The sequence below is a fragment of the Melopsittacus undulatus genome, chromosome 1 (genome assembly GCF_012275295.1).
Source record: "Melopsittacus undulatus isolate bMelUnd1 chromosome 1, bMelUnd1.mat.Z, whole genome shotgun sequence".
NCBI classification, from domain to species: domain Eukaryota; kingdom Metazoa; phylum Chordata; class Aves; order Psittaciformes; family Psittaculidae; genus Melopsittacus; species Melopsittacus undulatus.
The window spans coordinates 97,225,109-97,250,755 of record NC_047527.1 but is presented as its reverse complement, the minus strand read 5'-3'; the positions used below and the strand labels follow the sequence as shown (position 1 = coordinate 97,250,755).

Below are 25,647 nucleotides of genomic sequence, written 5' to 3'. Positions count from 1 at the left end.
CCAGGCACAGGGAATGTCACATCCCACCAATTGGCTGTTGCAATATTTAATTCCACCATCGTTCAAGCTTCCCCAGCCTGGACCACACTCCTGGCCCTTGTCCCCGTCCCACATGGGGTGCGCACTGGCGTCACCCCATGGCAGCGTTCCCCCATCCTGCGTCTCCCATGGGGTCCTGCCTATCCCGTCCCTGCAGTGGTGCTGCAGTTCTGCCGTGCCCCCATCCCGCGGCGCAGGCGCACACGGAGCCGGGGTGTCCGTCCGGTTTATTGGGGGGGCACCTAATGCGGAAGGCAACATGCAGGGCGGTGTGAAACAGCGGGGCGGGCACACGCAGTGCCCGGCTACGGGACGACGGCACGAACACGGCACACGCTATGGGGCGAACAGCTGGGGAGGTGGATGGGTGGTGGGTGGGCAGGAGCCCCCCAACCCCGGCCCTGCCTGCAGCCCCTCCCCACCGCGGCGTCCCCTTCTCTGTGCGTGGGGTGGCACCGCGGGCTGGGGCGATGCTGGGGGGCTGCACCCCCTGCCCTGTGCCACCGGTTGTGCTGGGGAGCAGCCGGGGGGGCCTGGGGGCACCGGTGGGTGGTGCAAGGAGGGGACCCCAGGCACACACACAGACACCCCCAGCTACAGGGTCACCACAGCCGGGACACAGACAGGGGGGACACGGCAACCCTGCCCCGTGCTGCGGCTCAGCGCACGCGGTGTGCACATGCACATGCATGCACACGCGTGCCACGGCGGGCGGGAAGCACGGTTGGGGCAGACATACATACAGACACACACGTGTGTAAGGGCACACGGGAGCAGTGCGTTGAGCCCCCCCCGGACACGAGCACGCACACACACACACGCACATGCACACACATGGGAGTGCAGGCAGGCAGACCCGCAGCACACGCAAACACGCATGACACACGCACACACACGCGTGCGCACCCCCGTGCAACCTCCCCCCACCGCCGCGCTGCCTCTGGCCGTGGGGGTCTGGCTGGGGAAGGAGCTGCGGCAGTACCGGGAGGAGGAGGAGGAGGAGCAGCAGGAGGAGGATGGGGAGGCGGAGAGCAGCACGCATCCGACAGTCCGGCCAGCCGAGCCGCGGGGCAGGGGGGGCCTGGCCCCCGGGTTAGGCCAGCTAACGGGGGTGCCGAGGGGCTCCCGCGGCGGGAGGGAGGGAGAAGGGAAGGATTGTCCGTGGGGGACGGCGGCCTGGGTCCCGCCGGCCCGGCCAGCGTCCTGGGGACGGGGTTCCCGCGTCCCGGCGCGCCGGGGGTCCCGGCCCCGTCCCTGCGCATTAACTGCCGGGGTCGGAGCAGTGTCTGTGCAGCGGCTGAGTGTCCGGTGCGGCGGGCAGCTGCCCGGGCAGCGAGAGGCGGCGCGGCGGGGCGGGAGGCGGCTCCACCAGCAGCACCACGTCCGGTGGCGGCGGCGGCTCGTGGAGGGGGTCCGGCGGCAGCTCCAGCGGCACCGGGAAGCTGGGAACCTGCGGGAGAGAGGACAACCGGTGGCACCGGGGCAGCCGGGATGGGACAGGGGCTCGGTGTGGCATCTCCCGGCTGCGGGCAGCACCGGTGGGCAGTGGGGATGCGGTGATGGGGCTGCCCAAAACTTGGGGCGGCCCCATTCTGCAGAGGGGCTGGAGAATGGGTGAGCGGCTATCCAAAGACTGGGGGGGCTCAGGGATGACCCCAACCCGCAAGGTATATGGAAGATGAAGTGATGGGGCATGGGAGTGGTTTACACCAGATTTAGGGTCCTCAGAGGTGACCCCAACCCACAGTAGTGCTGGAGGAGTGAGTCTGCCCCAAACTTGTGAGGCTCAGAGGTAGCCCCAGCCCACTTTGGGACTGAGGGCTGAGGAGAGGAGCTACCCCAAGATTGGGGGGCTCAGGCATGACCTCAACACTCAATGGGAATGGAGGATGAAGTGATGTGGCACAGGAGGGGTTTGCCCCAGGTTTGGGGGTCTCAGGGGGTTACTCCAACTTGCAGTGAGGCTGGAGAATGGGGTAATGGGCTTCCCTAAGCTTGGGGGGTACTGTGGGGCTAGAGGATGGGGCACAGGAGGGGGCTGTCCCAAGCTTGAGGGTCTGAGGAGTGACCCCAACCCACAGTGGGGCTGGAGGATGGGGTGATGTGTCAGAGGTGAGGTGCTGCCCCACACTTGGGGATGCAGAGACTGTGCTGTGCTGACCTGAGCAAGCGGCTGGATGGGGGTGATGGGGAGGACGGGCTGCAGCGGACACGGGGGGCCGGGGTGCTGGTGGGGGGACGAGACCGTGCTGTATGCAGGCGGCACCAGCACAGCCTGACGCTGCAGCAGCTGCATGATGGAGCTGATGTCTGCTGCCATGCGGGTCTCCAACCTGTTGCGATACGTGTGTTGGGGTGTGTGCAATGCAGGGCAATGCTATAGGGCAGCAGGACCCCATTGGAGACCCCCAGTCGCCCCGTTGGGGTGACTGGGGGTCTCCAATGGGGTCGTACTGCCCCTCAAACCCCTCCTAAGGTACCTGTTGAGCTGCTTCTGGAGCAGGTCGAGGCGCATCTCCACCTCGGAGCGCTGTCGGCGACTCATGGCTGGCAGTGGGATGCTGAGCGCAGCGTGAGCTGGGATGGTGCAACGCGGCAGCTCCTGGTACTGCCGGCCCCGGCTCTCCCCCCAGAAGCTGAAGATGTTGGAGACCCCCGAGAAGGCTCCTGTAAGGGCAGGGGACGGGAAACATCGGGGACCTTAGGGTATCCCTGAAGGCAGGGGGCAGGGATGTATCCCAGCAGATACGGAGCAAGAAGCAGGGATTCATCCCATAAGGCATGGAGCAGGAATGAATACTGGAAGACATGGTGGGGGGAGCACGGATGCATCCCAGCAGGCACAGAGGAGGAATGGAGCAGGCAGCAGGAATGCATCCCCATGGGTATGGAACAGGGAGTGAGGATGCATCTGAGGAGGCATGGAGCAGGGAACATGGCGCAGGGATGCATCTGAGAAGGCAGGGAGCAGGGATAATGCCAGCAGGCACAGGGCCAGAAAGCATGGATGCATCCCAGTGTGTAGAGAGCAGGGATTCATCCCAGCAGGCAGGGATCAAGAAGCTGGGATGCATCCCAATGGGCACAGAGCAGGGAGGCATCCCAGAAAACATTGTGAGGGGCACAGGGATGCATCCCAAAAGGCAGAGGGCAGGAAGCAAGTATGCATCCCAGTGTTCACATCCCAGCAGGCATAGAACATGTATAGATCCCAGCAGGTATCGAGAAGGGAAGCCACCAAGAGGAGGGCACAAAGCAGGAATGGAGCAGGGAGTAGGAATGCATCCCAGAAAGTATAGAGTACAGAGCAGGGATGCACCCTAGAAGAAAAAGAACAGGGAGGCATCCCAAAAGGAATGGAAGAGGGAGCAGGGAAGCATTCCAATGGTCATGGAGCAAGGAGCAGTGATGCGGCCAGTGAGAGCAGAGCAAGGAGACATCCCAGAAGGCATAGAGCATGGATGCACTGCAGTGGGCATGTGGCTCCCCAAAGGGGCACAAAGGCAGGGGAAGGTGCAGGGCACGTGATGGGGATCCAGGTGCAGGCAGAGCTGCAGCAATGGGGCTGCTGGGGATCCGCAGAACCCAGTGTGGGGAATGACGAGATGAGGGCCCCCTCCACACCCCCTGTGCCCGTCCCCACCTGAGAGCGGGTTGCACATGTCGCTGCCCTTGTGCTCCTCGGCTTCGCTGGGCACCGTGTCCTGCCCGCCCGCCCGGGTGCTGTGGAATGGTGACAGGGCAGCGGCCCCCGGCCCAGCCTCGGGGGGCTCCTCCTCGTCGCTGGACGGGGAGCTTGGGGCGGACCCGCAGTGCCACGGCTCCCACTCTGCCGGCCCACGTGGGGCCCCGGGAGCCTGGCAGCTCCGTCCCGGCCGCAGCGCCTGCGGTCCGCTCCGTGGCTCCCCGGCACCTGTGGCATCTGTGGGGGGACAGGAGGGGGGTCACCGCGGCCCCGACGGGCCTGGACCCCCACTGGCCCCCACCCTGAACCCACCTTTGTCCGTGCGCCGGCGAAAGGAGAGCTTGCGCTTGCGCAGGCGGTTGAAGCCACCATCCAGCTCCTCACTGCCAGGGGAGCCAGGGATCATGTTGGTCTGCAGGGAGAACGGGGGCCGGGGTTGGGGGCAGCCAGACCCTCCTCCTGGCATGATGGGGGCAGCAGGAAACTGTGTGGTGCTGCTGCTAGGGGATGACCCTTGGGGGCACCCCAGGGTGACTGTCTCCAAGCCCTGAGCATCCCTTGCTGGGGGCTGATGCAAGGGATGCCCAAGACCCCCTAGGTTGCCCAGCACCCCCAAGCTTCCCCAGGACCTCCGTAGTTTGCCCAGGACCCCTGAGTTTCACAGAATCACAGAATCCCAAGGATTGGAAGGGACCTCAAAAGATCATCTGGTCCAACCCCCCTGCAAGAGCAGGGTAACGTAGAGTACATCACACAGGAACTTGTCCAGGCGGGCCTTGAATATCTCCAACGTAGGAGACTCCACAACCCCCCTGGGCAACCTGTTCCAGTGCTCTGTCACTCTTACAGTAAAGAAGTTCTTCCTGATGTTAATGTGGAACCTCCTATGCTTCAGTTTACACCCATTGCCCCTTGTCCTACCACTGGATATCACTGAAAAAAGCCTAGCTCCATCATCCTGACACCCACCCTTTACATATTTGTAAACACTGATGAGGTCACCCCTCAGTCTCCTCCAAGCTAAAGAGACCCAGCTCCCTCAGCCTCTCCTCATAAGGGAGGTGTTCCACTCCCTTCATCATCTTCGTGGCTTTCTCCAGGACCCCTCACTTTGCCCAGGACCCTCCCTAGTTTGCTCAGCACCCCTCACCTTGTGCCAGACCTAGGACTCCCCCAGTTTGCCCAGCACTCACCAGCTTCTCCAGGACCCCCCAGTTTTCCCAGGACCCTCTCAATTTGCTCAGCACACCCCCCACGTGTGACAAGGACCCCCAGGTTCCCCAGCACCCCCAGTTTGCCCAGGACCCAGCTCCCCCCGGCCTCTGCATCCCCTCACATCGCGCAGGTTGAAGGTGATCTCAAGGCTGGACCAGAAGTGGTCGGAGAACTCGGGGTACATGTCCAGCACCTCCAGCAGGTCCTCACGGTGTATCTTGTGCAGGTCACAGTAGGTCAGTGCCCGCACGTCTGCGTTTGACTTCCCGGGCCGTGCATACAGGTTCAGCGGCTCCCCGAAGATATCATTCTTCCCTGGAATACACACATCGGAGAGGGGGGTCAGGCCATGGTGGACACGGTGGGGGCTGTAGGACCCTGTTGCCAGGGGCTCACCCAGGATGGCCACCACCACGTCCCCACGCAGGATCTCGATGGAGCCGCGGGAGATGAAGTAGAGCGCGGTGAGGACGTCTCCGGCGTGCACCAGTGTGTCCCCTGGTGGGGCGTGCGTGGTCTTGAACTTCATGGCCAGGGCGCGCAGGCAGCCCTTGGTGGCACCCTTGAAGGGTTTGCAGTTCTGCAGCAGGCTGCGGTTGAGGTGCAGGCAGATGTCAGCCTGCAGGCACTCGGGGAAGCCCTTCAGCACCTACGGGACACCAGGTGTCACGGGGAGGGCCGTGGGGTGCCGTGGTGGGGGTGGGGGAGCAGGGCAGGGCGCTCACCGCGTTCATATCGATCCCATTGGTGTAGGACCAGGCGTGCTGGAAGTACTCCTCGAGGCGCTGGCGCAGCGGGTTGGGGATCTGGTGGAAGCGGATGAACTCGCGGACGCGCAGCATCTGTGTGTGGTAGCGCGCGGTGCCCGAGTACAGGCGCTGGATGATGGCTGACACGTTCCCAAAGATGCTGGCGTACATCAGCGCTGCGGCGGGTGAGCGGCGTGAGGGCACTGGGCACCCACACCAGGACCCACTGAACACAGCCTCTGCCCCGGCAGCCCTGCACATGCGTGTGAGCACACACACACACACACCCCAGCCGCACACACATGTACTCTGGCTCTGTGGCACACTCAGATGTGCACTCACACACACAGCTGTGCACATGCATGTGCATGCTCACACACACACACTCACATGCATGCTCACACACACCTGCCCATACATGTATGCGTGTACTCAAACACTGACATGCACACGTGCAGTCTCACACACACATGTATGTGCTCATAGAATTAACTGGGTTGGAAAAGGTCTTTAAGACCGTCGGGTCCAAATGTCACCCCAGGACTGCCAAGTCCACCACTAAACCATGTCACTGAGGGCCTCATCTTTCAGGGATGGTGATTCCACACCATGGGGAGACTGTTCCAATACCTGACTACCCTTTCAGGGAAGACTTTTTCCTGCTATCCAGTTGAAAGTACACACACTCACGCACACATACATCCTTGTCCACATGCATCCATGCTCACACACACATGCATGTGCTTATACACACACGCATGTGCTCATACACACACATACATGTGCTCATACACACACACCCCACGTATGCTGACATATACACACATGCTCACACGCATGCCTGTACACATACCAACATACGCATGCTGATACATACCCATGCACATCCACACACACACACACTCTCACTCATAGACGTGTGTGCTCACTCAAGTCCCCCACTGACATATACACATGTATGTTCACATGCACACCCCTACACATGCACACTCATGCTCAAATGCACACTTATGCACTCATACATGCATGCTCCTACACTCACCCCCACAGATGCTCTCAAACTTGCATGTGTGCTCACATACATGCTTTGCTGACATACAGACACACACGCTCACACACATATGCATGCACTCCCCACATGCATGCTCCTGCACGCACACATGCTCTCGCACACATGCCTGCATTCTTGCATGCACCCCTTGCTCACCTATACACGTGCATGCTCACATGCACATACACACATGCTCATGTACTCATGCACACACACATGCACATGTGCTCACACACATCCCCCCCCACATACACATGCATGGTCACACACACATGCACACACCCCCCCCACACTCATGTGCTCATGGACACACACACACACACACACACGTGTGCTCACGTGCATCTCCCTGACGTATACACACACATGCTCACACACACACACATACGCCACCCCCAAATGCAGGCTCACACACACACTCCCTCACACCCATGCACACGCCCGTGCAGCCCCCCGCAGCCCATCCCCGCACCGCCCGGGGCACTCACAGCCGATGAGCATGACACAGATGGAGAAGATCTTCTCGGAGTTGGTGTTGGGGGAGACGTTGCCGAAGCCGACGCTGGTGAGGCTGCTGAAGGTGAAGTACAGCGCAGTGACGTACTTGTCCTTGATGGTGGGGCCGTAGAGGGGGTTGCTGGCGTTGAGGGGCTTGCCGATCTGGTCGCCCAGCGAGTGCAGCCAGCCGATGCGCTGGCCCTCCACGTTGCCGATGGCGTACCAGATGCAGGCCAGCCAGTGGGCGATGAGTGCGAAGGTGCACATCAGGAGGAAGAGCACTGCCGCACCATACTCTGAGTACCGGTCCAGCTTGCGGGCCACCCGCACCAGGCGCAGCAGCCTCGCTGTCTTCAGCAGCCCGATCAGGGTGGTGGTCTACGGGGATGGGGCCACAACAGGGGTCACCAAGGGATGCTGTGGTGGAGATCCCCAACCACTGCCCTGGTACCCACTGCCTGGCATCCCCTTCAGCACCACAGATGCCTGGCCCTGGTTTAGGAGCATGAGTGGGACCCCTGGACACCACCCTACAGGAGGAGCTGACACCCAGGGCACAGCAAACACCATCCTGGTACCTGCTGCAGTACCAGGGGCACCTGGCCCTGGCTCAGGAGTGCATGTGGGATCCCTCAAGCATGACCCCACAGGAGGAGCTGGCACCCAGGGGACAGCAAGCACCACCTTGGCACCACCTTGGCACCAAGGATGCCTGGCTCTGGCCTGGGCACATGTGTGGGACCAATGGGCATGTCCCTGCACAGGGACCTGACACCCAGGCAACAGCACCCATTGCTCCAGCACCCACTGTCCTGGTACCCACCATGGCACTACTGGCACCTGGCCCTAGTTTGGGGGTGCATATAGGAAGCCCTGGGAAGACCTGGCACCCAGGGAGCAGCACACACCCACTCTGTCACCCACTGTGGCATCATGGGCACTCAGACACAGCCTGGGGGCACACATGGGACGCCCAAGCACCACCCCACAGGAGGACCAGCACTGAAACAGCACCCAGCCCAGACAGAGCATGGCAGCACCAAGGCACAGCGGCAGGTACCTCCTCAGAGCCAGAGCCAAAGATGAGCAGGTCGAAGGGGATGGCAGCCACCATGTCGATGAGGAACCAACCCTTGAAGTAGTGTATGGCGATCTTGGCAGGGTGGCTGACCACCTCCTCGTTGGAGTTGACATAGGTGGTGCGGAAGTTGATGAGGATGTCGATGATGAACATGATGTCTACGATGAGATCGACCACATTGAGGGGGCTGCAGGAATAGCCGCAGTGGTGGCGCTGGACCTCCTCTTGGTCGTTGAGCAGGAAAGCGGCTGAGTAGGGGGTGAAGATGGCTGTGTAGATGACCAGCAGCAGGATCAGCCAGTCCCACACTGCCTTGAAGGGGCTGTAGTGCAGGATGGTCCATTTGTGGATACGCGGAGCCTGCAGCTTGTACTCCGGGAGCACGTCAGCGCCCAGCGACAGCACCTGGGGGTGGGCAAGGGCTCAGCTCACCGAATCACAGAATGGTTTGGGTTGGAAGGGACCTTAAAGCTCATCCAGTTCCAACCCCCTGCCACAAGCAGGGACACCTCCCACTAGACCAGGTTGCTCCAAGCCCCGTCCAACCTGGCCTTGAACACTGCCAGGGATGGGGCAGCCACAGCTTCTCTGGGCAACCTGTGCCAGGGCCTCACCACCCTCACAGGGAAGAACTTCTTCCTCAGATCCCATCTCAATCTCCCCTCTGTCAGGTTAAAGCCATTCCCCCTTGTCATGGGGCTGACCCCTCCGAATCCCTGTCCCCAAGCCGGGGCTGCACCCACCAGCTGCAGGCAGAGCACCCTTGGGCTGGGGCTGCACTGGTGGGTACTGATGGCACAGGGATGCACAGGGGAGACCTCAGTGCTCTACATGACAGGATGCTGCAGCAAGGTGGGGGCCTGTCTCTTCCCCTAAATAACAAGCAATAGGACAAGAGGAAACAGCCTCAAACTGCACCAGGGGAGGTGTAGGTTGGATAGTGGGAAAAATTTCTCCACCGAAAGTGTTGTCAAGCACTGGCCCAGGCTGCCCAGGGCAGCGGTGGAGTCACCACCCCTGCAGGGATTTAAGATGTGTAGATGTGGCACTGAGGGACATGGTTTAGCGGTGGCCTCGGCACTGCTGGGTTAATGGTCAGACTCGATCAGCTTAAAGGTCTTTTCCAACTGAAAGGATCCTGTGGTTCCTTGTGGCTGGCGCTGTGAGCGCAGGGGGAACATCTGGCACACACAACCAGGACAAAGCCACCCCACCAGCAGAGCTGCCCCACAGCCTCCTCTGGCCCCATAGCAAACACTCACACCCCCCCCCCAGACACACTTAATGCTGCCAGGGCTCCCTTGTCATGCCAAGCCCTGCTCCAGTGGAATCCCTGTGCAGCTGCTGCTGGAGCAGATCCGGCAGCCCCAGTGGCACACGCTGACGCAGCTGAGGGCTGGCACAGGCACCACAGCCTCTCACCGTGCCAGTCCCCCCGGTGCTGCCTGCACCACCTCAGGGTCTCCCTGCCCACAACAATGCCCCTCCGCACCGCATACACATCCCTGCTGCACACGCACACAAGTGTGCACATATATGTGCACACACACACATCTGGGGGGGTCTGGGGGGTTACTGCCATGCCCTGGCAGCTGTGCCCATCCATTCAGCACAGGGATTAGATGTACCAGCCACAGGATGAGGGGCATCAGCCAGAAATAGGGACTAGGTGAGCATTGCTGTTGGGCAAGGGGCCCCATGGCGGGCAGTCCCTTAGAGGAGAGCATCCCGGGCACAGTACTGGCCCCATAGTGCCTGCTCAGAGCGGCTGTGGGGCTCAGACATTCCAGGGCTGATGACCACCAGCTGCCTGCAGCAGTTCTGCATGGATCCCAGGGTACCTGAGGGCAGGGACGGGAGCTGGGGTGATGCCAGCGCAGCCATGTCCCCACATCAACGCAGGACAGCCACACAGCCCAGTGAGCATGACCTGCCAGTCCCGGCACGGGGGTGGGGGATCCCCTTCCCATGCTGCAGTCAACACCCTAAGGCATAGGGGAGGGACCAGGGGGACCCACGGCCCCTGCCCACTACCCCACAAGAGCTGGAGGACACTGAGCCTGAGTCCACCCATGGCCACCCCCCGTGACCCTCCTGTCACCCGCACGGCAGCACCCAACACCGTGCCCGGAGCAGCCCCGCCGCACAGCCCCACCGGGCGCCCTGCCCGGGTTGGTGGTACCGGTACCTTCTCCTCCCGGCTCTGCCCCGCAGCGCGGTCACCGTTGCCATCGAGGCCCAGGCAGGTGCCGCAGAGGGAGATGCCGGGCATGGGTCCTGCTCCGGCGCGGGGGGGCCACAGCGGGGGGGCCCGGTAACTCCTGCAGCAGCTTCAGGAGCGACGCCAGCATCCTCAGTGCCGCCCGTGGGGCCGGGCCCGGCCCATGGTGTGCCGGCGGCTCTCACCCCCCAGCGCCCGCCCGCCGGCTGCCCCGCGGGCACCGGGCACACGAGCCCCCGCCACTGCTTCCCGCACCCATCCCGCCGCCGCTCCTGCCGGGCACCGGGCACCCCTCGGCGGGTCGGCGCCAGCGGCGGGAGCCACGCTCCACCGGCAGCCAGGGGAGAGTTATTAGGGCGGAAATGTTTCCCAGCCTGCTCCGCTCTGGCAGCCAGAGCCAGGGCTCCCCCCTCCACGACGCACATTAACCCCACTGACACACGGGGCTCGGGGCCGCGGCACGGTGTGGGGCACCGGCACAGCCGCCGGTGACCATGGTGGCAGCTGCCACGTCCTGACACCATCGGCACCCCTTTGGCTGTCTGGGCACCCGTGCGTGGCGCTGGGGGGACACAGGCCGGCCTCATGGTGGTGAGCAGGGCATCATGGTGTGCACCCATGTCGTGAACATGCGAACGCACTGTAAGCATCCCATGAACACACCATGAGCACACACCTGCACGGTGCTCTTACTGCTCCCACCCTGCTGACTCAGCCAAAACAGCTCCCGACCGCTGTCACCAGCCCATATCGGGACACAAGACAGTGGGGGACATCCCAGGGGGACACCCCCCGTCCCTCAGTGTCCCCGTGCCCACGGCAGAGCCCAAAGAAGTGACGCAGCGCTGCGGGAACAGCCGTGCCTGTGCGGTGGCGGTGCCGGGGACACGTGGTGACAATGACGGTTCCTGTCATCAGCCCTGAGTCACCCGCTGCCACCCACAGGAGGGGTTTCCCCCTGGCACCGCGTCCCCATGCACTGCGTGATGGGATGGGATGGGACCATATGTGTGGCACATGCGGTGGGGGGTCCCAGTGGAGCAGGCATGGAATGGGGGCTGTTCACATGCCCCTTCCTGGGGGCCTGCACCCAAGCATCCCCTGTGTGTCCCAGATGTGCCACCCGCAGGCGAGGGGTGATGGCTGCTGCAGGGGCACACGGGGTCACACCTCTGTGGGGTCATATGGGGTCACGATCCCACAGGGGCATATGAGATCATGGGAAACATGGGGACCCAGGGGGTTGGGGTATCGGGCTGGGGAAAGCAGATGATAGTGCTGCAGGACACATGGGGTTGGGGTACCACGGGGACACAGTGGGGCAGGGGAACCCCAGGCAAGAGCCCCACCCCCACCCCCCGGGCTCCAATAACACACACAGCAGGTGAGAGCCCTGTGGGGGTCCTGGTGGTGTCCCCCCAGCCCTATCTCGGCTGCCCCTTTAAGCTCTGCCAGCCCGGCTCCATTTTTAGCCGGGGTGGGGGGGGCCGGGAGGGTGACAGGGGTTGGGGGGGTGGCTCCAGCAACCATCCGGCTCCTGTCTCTAAAATTAACGCAGCTGCCGCCCCAAACTGGGACAAATCCCTGCCTGCGGTGCGGGCAGGGTGGGCAGCGTGGGCAGGTGCCCTGGGACCCCCCTCTGCATCCGGATACCCCCCACAATGTGGCCCTGTCCCAGCCCTGATACTAGGGAGGCAGCACCTGGAACACCCTCAGTGCTGCACCACCACAGGGGACAACAACCCCACCGTGCCCCAGCCCTGGGGGGGACAGCCCTAAGCCTTCCCTGAAATCCCTGAGCCACGGGACAGCCCCAGTCCTCCCCAGCCACGGGAATAGACCCCAGTCCCCCCCATCTCCCCCAGCCATAGGGACAGCCCTGCTAGGACCCCCAGCTGTGGGGAGAGCCCATAGTCCACTGACCCCCAGCTATGGGGACAGGCCCAACCATCCCCCACAAGAGGAGAGAGCCTGTCCCTCTCAGCCACAGTGAAGTCCCCAGCCTCCCCCTGCCGTGGGGACATCCTCCACCCCCTACCATGTAGGCCTTGAGGAAGGCATGGCGAGGGGCTGGAGCATCTCCACCTATGTGCCCAGCCACGCATCCTGATGCCCAACAGACACACGCATCCTAAGCCCTCAGCCCAGACCCTGGCCCAGCAGAGCATGATGCCATACAGGGTGATGCCAAAAGGCAGTGGGACTGCTGTCAGTGCCACAACACCTATCAGTCACCGTGACACAGATACTGGCAGTGCCAACATGCAGTGACACGTACACCGCCCCGGCACAGGCACGCGGAACCTCGCGCTCAAGGTGACACGTACACCAACACCTGCTGGCACCCGACACCCATCCCGCACACCCGGAGACACCTGGCACAGCACCTGCCACGACCCAGACACCCGCACCCACAGCGCACAACCCCATCGCTGCTGCAAATACCCCCGACCCCCGCACCCCCCAGGCACGGAGACCTCACACTGTACTGCTGACACCCCTTACCATGGCAGCTAGGCCTGTGCTGACAACAGTGTTGTGGTGACACCGCACATCCATGGTGAAACCACCCGCCACCAAGTGCAGACCCCACAGAAACCCACAGATCCCACCACCTGCACTGACAGACACCCCAAACCAGACACCTTGCACCCATACGCCTGCACTGGCAGATACCCAACAGCCACAGACACCAACACCAGTGCCAGCACCCACCCAATGCTTGTCCATTTATCCCACAACAACGTAAATAGAAGCACCCAACACCAGCACCAACAGACACCCAGTAGCCACCCTGGCACTGCCATCAGCAGGTTTCCAGCACCCTCCGGACACACAACAACAGGATATGGATACCTACTGCACGCTGACCCTGGCGTCCACAGTACCAAACACAACAGCAACCACACCAGCACCGATGGGGGACTCGGCACCTTTGAGCATACCCAAAGCAGGACAGCCACACCGATATGTGGGGGCCCAAGGGTGCTCCACAAACCGCAGCAGCATCATGAGTGTTGGTGCCCCACACCAAGCCATGACACCCTCATGGGTGCCAGTGTCGGCATCACCCAACGCGCTCTCTGCCGTGGCAGGCACTGACCACCGGCAAGGCACCGTACACGGCAGCAATGGGGACACCGCGATGCCCAACTGTCCCCACTGTGGCAGCAGTGGCCGGTACTCACAGCATTGAGCTGCGGCAGCGGTGCAGCTCCCTCCACACCCCCCGACATGGACACCGGGGACAGGCGACCACCCCGGGCCGGAGGCAATGCAGGCACCCCACTGCTGACAGCACGGCGGCAGCACCCACATCCCGCGGTGCCGGCGGCAGGGTGGGGTGACGAGCCCTGTGACAGGGTGACGTCCCCGTGGGGCGGTGCGCACGCCCTAACACCCGACCCCCACCTGCTGACGCAGACACCGGTGCTGACCCACACCACCCCATGCCACGGTCGCACCGCCGTGCTGCAAACTGCCGTCGACGGGACACCCATGGGGACCACCTGGGGATATGGCAGCCATCACAACATCCAGTGCTGCAGCACCTCGATGAGCAGCCATGCAGCAACCCCATCATCACGGTCACGGCACAGCACCCAGCCGGGTGGGCAGCAGGGCACCCACGGGTGGGTGATGCCCCACGCCGCCCCTACACATGGAGTTTGTCTGAAGCACAGCAGATATGCCGGCTCCCAGCCCCACCAGACCCCGGGATGCTGAGCCCACTCCCATCCCACTTCGTGCCCCGCGTCTCCCCCGGCTCCAGCCCAACGTGGGAACAGGGAAACCCCGGCACCCCGCGCCTGTTCGCTCCCGGAGCCCGCTCCCCGCGTGGGGGACCCCGTCGCGTTCCCCCCTCTCTCCCCGTCCTCCGCCGGTACCTCCTGTGCCACCAGGCTGGAGATGCGGACAGCCCGGCGGACGCGGCCGCCCTTGCGCTCCCCGTCGGGGCGGTCGCCGCTGTCGCGCCGCGCCGGGGCCATGGTCGCGATCTCGGGGGAAGTCCCGCGCTGCCCCCGCTGCCGAGACCCCCCAGCCGGCACGGCCCGTCCCGGCACGGCCCCGAGCTGGCGGCAGATGGAGCGGGGCCGGCGCCCCCCCCACCCCCGAGCCCCCCCCGCTGCCGCCGCCGCCCGCCTCCGCCACCCCCCCGGCCCCCCCGCGGCTCCAGCCTCCGCCACTCCCCGCGGGGCCGTCACGGCGCGGGGAGGGAGCGGGAACACCCCCCGCGGGGAAACTGAGGAACGGGGGACACGGGAGGGACAGCCCTGCTGCTCTGTGGGGACCCCGACAGTGTCCCCGCTGCACCCCCAGTCCCGAGGCTGTCAGCACCCTCCTGCAGAGCCCCGACCCCCGGGAGTCCCCCTGGCCCCCCAGTAGACTCGCGGGTACCCCCAGAGGTGAGGTGTGGTTGCACAGCTCCATCTCTGCAGGACAGGGATGGTACAAGGTGTCCACAAGCTGACTCCCAGCCCCACAGCTCCCCGTGTCCTTGGCCACTGCCCAGCCCTGGCAGCGGGACACACTGCGCCTGGCACCACTGTGTCCCCGCAGAGGAGGCACCCTGAGGTGCTGCAGCCTCACCCAGGGGAGCTGGGGAACAGGAGGACCCGCTCCATCAAGGAGGGGCTTCCCTGCACCCCCACCCTCACATCCACCCACAGCCAACAGTGTGCAAACCCATGGCTCCCTGGAACACCCTGTCTCCTCCAGTGGCACTGTGGGCACTCCTAGCCTGAGTGGGGCTGGGGACCCTCCAGACATGCCCATCTCAGCCTCCCACCATGGGAGGCAGCAGCACATCCTCTACCACCGCCACACCACACCGGACACCAGCTCTCAAATGGGTCAGGCACGGTGCCTGCATCATCCTGCCCCAGCACCATCCTGCCCCACCTCAGGGGGGAGCTGGGCTACCGTGGGGCTACCACAGGACACTGCAGCATCACCATCCCTGTTCGGCAGTGGGGCCTTGCACCAGCCCAGCCACGCCAGACCCTGATCCCGTGCCTGTCCCCACCACGCTGCCACAGCACGTCTGGCTGGGGCCAGGCAGTGGGCCTGAGAGCATGGTGACCTTGACGGGAGCTGTGGGCAGCAATGGGTGTTACCACCCTAGGGAGCATGGTGTGGCTGCAGCACAGCCAAGACCCCATCCCAGTGCCATGAGGCAGAGCCAGCCCAGTGAGGGCAGCCATGTCCCCCCATCCACCAGGTACTGTGCAGTGACTGACAGTGGTTACAGGCAGAAGGGGATGACCAGGGCTGGTGCAGGCAGCTGCCTGCCCAGCGGCTGCCAGCACAGCATCAGAATTAATTACACAGCAGAGGCAATTGGGATGCTGCTCATTAGCACACTGGAGAGGAGCAGGGAAGGCCAGCGGCGTCCTACCGGGGGTGGGAAGGGGACTTGAGGGGACCCAGTCTTGTGCTCACCAGGTTGGGGTCCCCCAACCCCATACAGGGGTCTGCTCTGGTGAGGGGAACAGGGCTGGGTGTCCCCCCGCAGCAGGGCTGGGAGGTCCCTGTGGGAGCTGGGGTCCCACATGGGTCCCCCTCACGTGTGCGAGCAGATGCAGGCAGGGGGGGCTGGGGCTGCTCAGAGGCTGGAGCACAGACAGATGCACTGGGGCAGCTCCAGCCCCCGCCAGCTGCTGGGGACCCCAGGGAGAAGTGATGGCAGAAGTGGGACTGCCCCGGGGGAGATGCGGATGAGGCGGAGGGGGTTCCCTGCTCCCCATCCCCTCTGCCTCAGGACTGAGGCAGCCCTGTGCCAGGGCTGGATGGATGGATGGATGGACAGGGATCCTGGGAGCCCTCAGTTCATTAGTGGGAGCCGGAATCAGGGTGTAATTAAGCAGTAGCGGCCGCCTGCTCCCAACAGCCAGATGGCAGTTACACAATGTGCCAAGGATTAGACACCATCGTATCCCCCCGGCACCCCCGGCAGCCTGCCGTGACACCGGGGCCTGTGCCTGCACGGGGATGGAGCCAGGGCTGAGGGATGTCCCAGCTAGGGGGGGCTGCCCCGTGCTTCCTGCTGGAAACACGCTGGTGACCCCAGCAAGGCACAGGGCCTGTCCCAGCCATGTGCTACCCCACCATGGCACCTGTCCCTTCACCCTGCCACAGCATCACCCCAAAGGGAGCAAGTGGGACCCTGTGGATCTCAGGGTATAGGGGACAAAAGCCCCAACACAGCCAGCGGCAGCCCCAGCATGCCCTGTGTGAGCTGCCCCTCCTGGGGCACCCTGGGGACATAGCCATGGCCTCAGATTGCTCCAGCAGCCTTCAGCACCTTCTAACACCACCCTAGGAGCTCCAGCACTGCCCTGCATGCTTCAGCATTACCCTGCAAGCTCCAAGCATCACCCTGTGAGCTCCAAGCATCACTCTATGAGCTTGAAACATCATCCTGTGAGCTCCAAACATCACTCTATGAACTCCAAGCATCCTCCTGCAAGCTCCAGAATTGCCTTGCAAGCTCCAAGCACCATCCTGTGAGCTCTGGCATCATCCTCCAAGTTTCAGCCCCTCCCTGTGTTCCCTGCACATTCCAGCATCACCCTGTGACCTCCAGCATCCTGCAAGTTCCAGCATCCTGAGAGCTTCGGCACTCACCTGCACACTCCATCATTATCCTGTGAGCTCCATCATCCTGCATGCTCTAGCATCCATCGCCCTGTGCACCATCCTATGAACTCTGGCATCACCCTGCATGCTCCAGCACTTCCCCATGAGCTCGGGCAGCCAGCACCTGTGCAGAGCAACCTCTGGGCTCCAGCCATACCCCAAGCACTGCTCGACCACCTCTGTCAGGCACCGGTCACCCGCGGGCTCACCTGGGTGACCTTCTCAGTGACGTTGTGGGTACGGTCCTTCAGCTTGGTGGGGGCGATGATCTCCTTCTCGCCAGGCGGCGCGGCCAGGAACGCATCCGCCTTGAAGTCCACGAAGTTGAGGGTGATCTGGGGGATCTTGCTGATGGCCCGGTAGCGCATCAGGTCCGAGTCCGAGGTGGAGTTCAGCAGGGCGCTCCGGACCGTGGTCATGGCCCCTGGGCAGGGGGACCGTCACCATGAGGGAGCCACGGCCCTGCTGCTATCCAGGGCTGGGGGTCCCAAGGCAGGCAAGGGGAGCCCTGGGGTTAGAGAGGGTTCCCTTGGCAGGTAAGGGGAGTTCTAGGGCTGGGAGGTCCCATGGCAGGCAGGGGGAGAGGGGAGCTCTGGGCTGGGGGAACCTACATTTCGGTTTTGCAACACCCAACATCATGTTTTCATTTATGTTAATATAATTATACTCCCCTCTCCTAATGGGGGGCTGTGCATGGGCTGGAGAACGAGAGGGCAGCCCCCCAACCCCACCAGGCAGGGGTATGCACCGAGGTGCCTGTGGTTCCCCACCAGGCATGGGGAGCTTGGTGCCTTGTGGGGCTCAGGGCTGCCCCAGATCACCCACACCAGGTGATGGGGAGGCCCCATCACACATCGAAGCCGCTGGCACCAAGCATTACAGCGATGAGGAGCCTGACAGTGACGAGTGCACGGCAGCCGTGGGTCGGCACTGCCGGCGGCTCGCTCAGTGCTGGTGACAGCCCTGGCCCTAATGAGCTGCCAGCCCCATTGCCTTCACCCTGAGGCCACACGCTGCACCGGTGCACACCCAATGCCCACAGTGTGCCGCTGTCGGCGCCGTACCGGTACTGGAGCCGCGGTGCATGCTGGCACCGGTGCTGGCGTGGCGGTTGTGGCAGCGCTTGTCACCCTCGCCCTTCATAGCTTCGATGTCGTCCACGGAGGAGGCTCTGCGCACGCTGTGGAGGCTCTCCCGGGAGCGGCTGCGCTGCGCCAGGCTGCAGTTGGAGAAGGCGGTGTGCAGGGCCAGGCGGTCGGTGCGTGGTGAGGAGTGGGTGACGGGGGGCTCTGCCGTGGGGCCATCCCCCATCAGCGCCGCCTGGTCCTCAGGCTGGCTCCCCACTGCACAGCTGGGCTCCAGCGAGGACGGGGCATCCTCGGGGCTGGACTCGCTGCTCTGCTTGGAGAAGTCCACCACCACGGCATCGGGTGGCTCCTGCGGCAGGGACTGCTTGCTGCCCGCCAGCGCCAGCAGCGCCGGCAGCTTCAAACGGAAAGACTTGCTGCGCCCTGGGAGGAGAAGGGATCAGGGTTGGGATCCATCCATCAAACCAACCCATGGGCACCCAGTGCCTTCACCATATGCCATGTAGAACAGCACTTCTGACAGCCAGCAGGCATGGTCTATAGGAGCAGGGTCAATGCAGTCCCAGTGCTAGCACAACCCCTCCCCAGCCATGCCATGTGCCCCAGCTCCAGCCCTACCTGCAGGGAACCAGTTGGCAGGGGTGACCCAGTGGTTGGTGTCCTTGTCAGGTGAGCCTGGGCGCTCCTTCTCCATCACCACCTCGAAGTTCAGGATGAACATGATGACAGCCCCATCCTCATTCTTCACTGGCACCACATCCACCAGGCAGAGGAAGCAGCTGCCTGTGGGGAGGAAGAAGGCTCAGCACCACAGTGGCACAGCTTTCCATCCTTGCTGTGCACCCCCTCTTACCCCCCACAACCCCACTGGGCTCCCTCCCCTGCCCTCTGCCTTGGAGATGGAAGGGAATCAAGAACTTGCTGACTCAGCAGGTGCCAGCCCAGCTGCAACTGCATCATAAGGAGAAACTGAGGCACAAGAGGGTTCTGAGTGCTGGAACCCAACGTGCTTCCCCAGCACCCCCCAAACATCCCAGAGGTCTGGGGGGAGCAGCACTGGGGGCAGTCTGGTTGCCAGGCCAGGCTTAAACCGCTCAGAACTTGTTAACAGCTGCAGCGTTAATCCTGCATCTGGAGCTCAGCTGGGATGGGGGGGCCGGGGCAACCAGGATTAACCTCCCCTGCATAGGGACGGGGCAGCATCCTGCATCCTCCCCCATCCCCCTCACTGTGGGGTCCTCATCTGCACTGGGGGTTGTATGGCGGTGTCACCGCAGCCCCACAGCACTCACCGCAGCCCCAGCAGGACACGGGTCAAGCGCGGTGCCGGATCACCCCCCCCGCTGGCAGCGGGCCCGGCATGTGCCGGGGAGCCCAGCACGACGGTGTCGGCCGCCAGCTGGCACCGGCCCCATCCCCGCGTGGGGAATCCCAGCCCGCACGTGGGGCTGCGGGCAGGGGGCCAGAGCCGAGGGAGGGTCCCCGGCTGTGGGGGATAAGTGGCACCGACACATGGCCGCGGGGCTGCCGGCAGCGGCTTTGCTCCATCGTCGCCCACCCGGCGCCCGCGGGCAGGACTAATCCCGCTGATCCCCGCCACACGCGACAGCACCACCGGCATCGGGCACCCTCCTAGCGCCGCTGATCCGCCCCATCGGCGTTCAGCCCATCCAGCGGGACCCGCACCGAGCGTTCGCTCCTCACCTTGCTGCTGGTGGGGCCCTGGGCTGCGGGTCAGCGTCCCATGGCCCCCACCCCACGCGCCCCAGTTGCTGCAGGCATGGGGACCCCCACCCCAGGAGGGCCGGGGGACAGCGGGGGGGGCCCGAGCCCGGCCGTGGTCTCGGGTGGTGGAGGGGACCCCCCGGTCGCCCCCCCGAGCTCCGGGTCCGCGGCCCTTGGCACGGCAGCCGCCGCGCCGACTTTATGCCTAAATATGGCTGCGGGCAGCAGCCGCCGGCGCCGTGGGACGGACACGCCACGCGGCCCGGGGTCCCGGTCCGTCCCCGCGGGCACCGGCCAGCCCCAGTGTCCCCCCGCCACCGGGCTGCCCGTGGGGAAACGGGGTGCGGGGATTTGGAGGCGGGGGGGGGTGCATGGGGGTGAAGGATGCACTGGTGGGGTGAAGGGCTGGGGGCTCCGAAACACTGGACCCACCTTCACCCGCACTGTGGTATGGCCTGGGGATGCGCTGAGCCCGCTGCTCCCCCCAGTATCCCACAGCATCCCCCAGCACCCCACAGCCCCCTCTTCCAGCACACATCACCCCACATCCCGTCCCCTTCCCTGGGAATGCCACCCCCGTACTGCGACCCTCCAGCACCCTGCTCAGCCTGAGACAGCCTCCCCGCCCCCCCATGAGGAATGAGGGTCACGCGCCCCCCACTTCTCCCCTTTGGACTTGGGGAACCCGGCCACGAATGATAAGGACTCTGAATGTGTCCCACATGGAGAGGGAGAAAGGGAGGAGGGGGGGGGTTGTCCTGCTGAGGGTGCACCTCGCACCCCAAAAGCACGGACAGCCCGTTAGACCTGCGCCCCCAATCCATCCACAGCCTCCCTCCCTGCACCTCACAGATACATGTACCCCCCCCCCCCCAACCACTCCCTTCTGTCTCCCTGCACCCCTTCACCCCCACAGCCCCTCTCCAGCCGGGGCTGCGCTGCTCCCCGCCACCGCCAGGGCGCAGCACCGGGCGGGGGATCACGGGGGAATGTGAGAGACCCCATCCCCACACACACTGCCCCGGGCACCCCGACATCTTGCACAGCACTTCCTGCACCTCGACACCACGCACCCCACAGTGCAGCCCCACATAAAGCACCGCACACTGTGCCCATTGTGCGCACCCCCGCACTCTGCACCCCACTCTATGCCGTACTGTGCACCCTGCACCTCCACCCCTGCACCCACACTGTGCACATCACCCTGCATCTCACCCCTGCACCCCACATTGCACCCTGCACCGCCACACTCTGCAGCCTGCCCTGCACCGTGTGCTCCCACTCCTGCACCCCACACTCCACCAGAACCCCCCAGCACAGCACAGCCCCCACCATGCACCCTTCCCTGTGTGCACCCCAGCAGCACAGCCCCCACTGTGCTGTGCTGTGGGATCCCTGCACTCTACACCCCAGTGCTTCATTTCAAGGGCCAGCCAGGCCGGGGCACCCCAGATATGTCACTGCTCCCTACACTGTACACATAAACCTTGCTGAGATCCCCATCCTGTGCTGTCGCAGGCTCGGGATCAGCCCAGGACCCCCTGGCATACCCCATGCTGGTGCTGGCACGCTGCTCACTGCCCCACAGGACCAAGACCACCAGCATCCAGCATGGCTCCAGTGCTGCAGTGAGGGCATGACCTTCCCTGGGCACTCTGGCAGTGCTGGCAGGAGCAAACATGTCCCACTGCTCCTCACCAGCCCATGGCTATGGCTGCCAGTGTGGTGCCCCTGGTAGGGCTTGGCCGGGGAAACCCGTCCAGCACATGTGCCAGCTCGTGCGGGCAGGAGGGCACCGGGAACCCCATCTGGCTCCTTCATGCTTTCTCCCTGCTCCAGCCTGTGCCAACTGACGTCCAGGCACACGCAGTGCCGCAGCCGGTCCCAGGTGACCGAAGGTCACCGGCACTGGGGGGTTTTTGTGCACTCCGTGGCCCCCACCATGGCACAGACGCAACACAGCATCGTGGCGGCTGCCCAAGGCTGTCCCTGCGGGACACGGCACCCCCGCAGCTGCCGCGACCTTCCGGCGTCCCCGGCAGCGCCAGGGCTGTATAAACAACGTCGTGCAAAACTAATGGCTGCAGCAGCGGCTGGCGACGCAGCGGGGCCCAGCTGCTCACCGCGGCACAGCAATGCCATGCACCGCAGAACCGGGATGCGGTGGGATGAGATGGGATGGATGAGCACTGCAGAGGGGGCTCAGTGGTGGGGGGAGCTGCACTGCTGGGGAAGAGGAGTGGGGTTCAGTGCCATGGCATAAGGGCCCTGGTGGGATGAGTGATGGCAGTTTTGATGGGGACATGCTGGGGCCCAGCTTCAAGGCCAGAGCCTCCAGCAGTGTGGGCTCTGTCCCCCTGTTGCTTGGGGAGGTCCAGTTGCTTGGGGGTTCCCCATGCAGCAGGTCCCCAAGCACCCCATGTCTGCTCTCACAGCACAGCCAGCAGCCCCCCTCCATGCTGGCCCCACGGCATACAGCCAGCACAGGGCTGTGAGCACCAGGCACCACTGCAACCAGGACCCCCCACAACAGTCCCCAGATATGTGGGTGCAGGAAAACACCAAAGCCCAGGGACCAGGCACCACCATGGGTCCTGCTCCCCTGCCCCATGGGTGAGCACAGTCACATCCTACCAGGACCCCCCCATCCTGGGAGGTCCCAGAACCATCAGGGAAGGTGAAGCCCCAGCTCCCTTGTGCACTGCATGCACCCGCTGCTGCTGCTACCTATAAATATCCCATCGGAAACTCCGCGCTCCCCAGGGATGCGGCACGGGCAGCACTGCCGCAGCACCAGCCTCCCCCTTCAGCACCCACTGCTGCAGGTCCCAGGTGCCCAGCACACCTGGGAATGGTGGGATGGAGCTGCACCCTGGACCCTCACCTTACATCACCCCGAGGATCCCCCCCTCCTGCCTCCCCCTGGGTGCCACAGCAGCACCCATGAGTCCAGGCTGGGGTGGGGGCTGGCTGGGGGCTGGGAAGCCCTGCACTGCTCTGGGGAGGTGCTGGGGAACCCTGCCTTGTAGCAGTGCCCTGGGAGCTGGGCTCCCCCAGGCTGAGGGATGAGCAGGGCGCTGGGGGATGCAGGAGCACAAGCGAGGGGAAGGACCCTAACCTGGGGCAGGGGGCTTGGGGACACAGAGCCCATTCCTACCCCTGCCCCCCATGGGGGACTGGAGATGCAAAGCCTCGTCCTCCCCAGGTTGGGAGGGGGGATCTGGGGCAGAGCACCCCAAAGGCTCACCCCACCTGCCTGATGCTGCCCAGAGCCATGAAGCACAGGCAGCAGGCTGATAGGAGCTACCAACAGATGCTGCCTGGGAGTGTGGTGGCCATGGGAATGCCAGCAAGGGCCTGGCAGGAGCGTGAGCCCCAGCCCTGACTGCTGGCACGTGTGCTGGTGGAGCAATCAGCCTGGCCCTAACAAGGACTCATCAAGCGCTGCCCAAGTGGGGCCAGGGAATGCCATGTGCTGCCTGCACCCTGCCAGCCCTTGGTGCCACACACAGGTGTAAAGGACACCGGCAGCACCAGATGCACTCACCTTGCCAGACATCACAGCGCACTGAGGCACAGCAACTGAGGCAGGATGGGGCCAGGGCAGGGACCAAGGGGTACCCCCAGCCCTGCTCACCATCCTGAGCCCCCAGCCACAGCCGGGCCCCCAAACACCTCGTGTCCCGGAGACCAGTGGCTCTGGGGAGCTGAAGCCGCCGCGGCTCCACGTGGCGCGATGCCGGCAGCTGGGAGCCAGCTTTGTTTACTCTGAGCGCCGGAACCGAGGCCGGGTGCCGAGAGCCGGAGACAGCTGCCGCGAGAGCCGGGACACCTGGTGCTGGCACTGGTGTGGCTGCAGCTTGGGGCAGCCCCGGCATTGCCAACATAGGGCTGCTGGTGCCAAGCAAAGGGCTCTACAGGGCCTGGCACCTGCCTGCTGGCACAACCATCGAGTGCAGGGACCTTCACAACAGCACTGGTGCCCAGCCTGGCTGGTGACCTCCTTATGCATCCTCACCGGAATGGCAGTGCTGTAACAGACTGTGCAGGCTTGATTCCCGATGGTACACACACTGAGGCTGCTCACAGTGTCCTGCCCAGCCACGGGGCAGCCATGGGGCAGCCAGACCCACAGAATGGTGCAGGTCAAGTGGTTGCCAGCTGCCCCCTCCCTGCCACCCAGATGATGCTGCTCCAAAATGTGTTTCCCCACTGCTTCCCATATCTTCATCTTGCGCTTGGGCATCACAGTGTCCCTGCACCTCACATCAATCCCCCACTGAAAGTGCCCCATGGCAGGGGTCACGCTGCTCACAGCATGCTACTCCCACCTCACAGTCCCAGCCCCACAGCACCCCAACCAGCAGCCCTAGCACTGCATCCCTGCTGGGAGCCTTCACAGGAAGCAGGGAGGGCTGCAGACCCCTGCTGCTGCAGGACAAACCCCCACCCTGGAGCCAGATATGCAGCCCCAGCGCTGCCACTGGGCACAGAGGCACCAGGCACTGGTGCTGGGCTCCCAGCCACAGCGGTACCACACACCAGCCATGACACTGATGGATGGGCACAGCGTGGCCACCCCTCAGCAGGTCCTTAACTCTAGGGTCTGTCTGCCCGTGATGGACGGCCGCCTGCATCCCCCCCCACAAATAACCGTCTATCTCCGCCGGCGGCAGCGCGGTCCCTACCGTCCTTGCGGTAGAAGCAGATCTCCACCTTGCGCTCCTCGGCACCCAGCAGCGCCTGGGCGATCTGGGCTGCGGCACCGCGCTGGGTGCGGGGCCCGTGGAGGAAGTCGCAGGTGCTTGGCTTCTGCATCACCTCCGCCCGCGAGTACCCGCACAGCTGGCAGAAGCCGTCGTTGCAGTAGATCACAGCGCAGTTCTCCACACGGGCGTTGGCAATGATGAACTTGCGGCCTGGGAGAGAGCGGAGGATGGTCAGTCACGGCACCCCCAGCACGGCATCCCACAGAGGGGGCTTTGCTTCATCCATCCGTCTGTCCATCCACAGCTCTGGGCTCCCAGTCACCCAGTATGCTGCAAACCACCCAGTTTGCTCCCCAGGAGAGCCCTCCAGCTGCCAGCACCACCACCATCACCCTGGGGACCCCACCATCACCCCCTGGGTGCTTGGTAGGACCCCCCAAAGGGATGACACTGCTGTGGCACCCCAGCACACAGTCTGTTCCCCAGCATGGTGATCCCATGGGGTGCCACTGCCACCGTGACACTCCCCTGTCCCCACCCAGGATGCTTCAGGGCTCCAAAGATGCCAGGGTCCCCCCATTCCAGGGAAATCAGTGTCTCCCTGCCAGGGGCCAATGTGCTGCACAGTGCAGAGGGCTGGCAAGGCTAGGGGTGAGCTGCGGGTCCCCTGGCTGAGGCTCCATCACCATTGGGTTCAACCCCCCTGAGACCAGGCAGATCCCACAGCACCCTGGTACTGCTGCTGGAGGTTTACGGGGAGCAGTGACAGCACCCAGCCATGCTTATCACCTGCACCCCAAACCCACCCCAGGCCTCCCTGCATCCACATAGCCCCCAGCCCCAGCTCCGAAGCCCCCCCAGCCCCACTCACTCTGCCCCTCGAACTTGCGGATGATGGTGTCCAGGAAGGTGTTCTGGGGGGCGACGTGCCCCCGCCGCACCGGCAT

At 64.1% G+C, this 25,647-nt stretch overlaps 1 protein-coding gene across 1 annotated transcript; it reads right to left on the bottom strand.

Moving 5' to 3' along the window:
• Positions 1-249: 249 nt before the first annotated feature.
• KCNH2 (potassium voltage-gated channel subfamily H member 2) lies at positions 250-25,647 on the bottom strand. The gene is made up of 15 exons (XM_034069415.1): positions 25,572-25,647; positions 24,680-24,910; positions 18,885-19,049; positions 18,243-18,689; positions 17,388-17,602; positions 8,298-8,723; positions 7,228-7,615; positions 5,665-5,864; positions 5,336-5,588; positions 5,061-5,254; positions 4,037-4,136; positions 3,683-3,961; positions 2,520-2,706; positions 2,201-2,372; positions 250-1,489 (listed from the first exon to the last, which is right to left on the bottom strand). The coding sequence occupies exons 1-15, from the start codon at positions 25,645-25,647 to the stop codon at positions 1,301-1,303; spliced, it is 3,522 nt and encodes a 1,173-aa protein (XP_033925306.1). The 3' UTR covers positions 250-1,300.

Bases quoted from the DNA above. Each gene is read 5' to 3' on its own strand.
- KCNH2 (XM_034069415.1), bottom strand. From the start codon at position 25,647: ATGCCGGTGCGGCGGGGGCACGTCGCCCCCCAGAACACCTTCCTGGAC. The intron at 24,911-25,571 runs GTGAGTGGGGCT...GCTCTCTCCCAG, and splicing joins CCGCAAGTTCGAGGGGCAGA to GCCGCAAGTTCATCATTGCC. The intron at 2,707-3,682 runs GTGGGGACGGGC...CTGCCCTTACAG, and splicing joins CATGTGCAACCCGCTCTCAG to GAGCCTTCTCGGGGGTCTCC.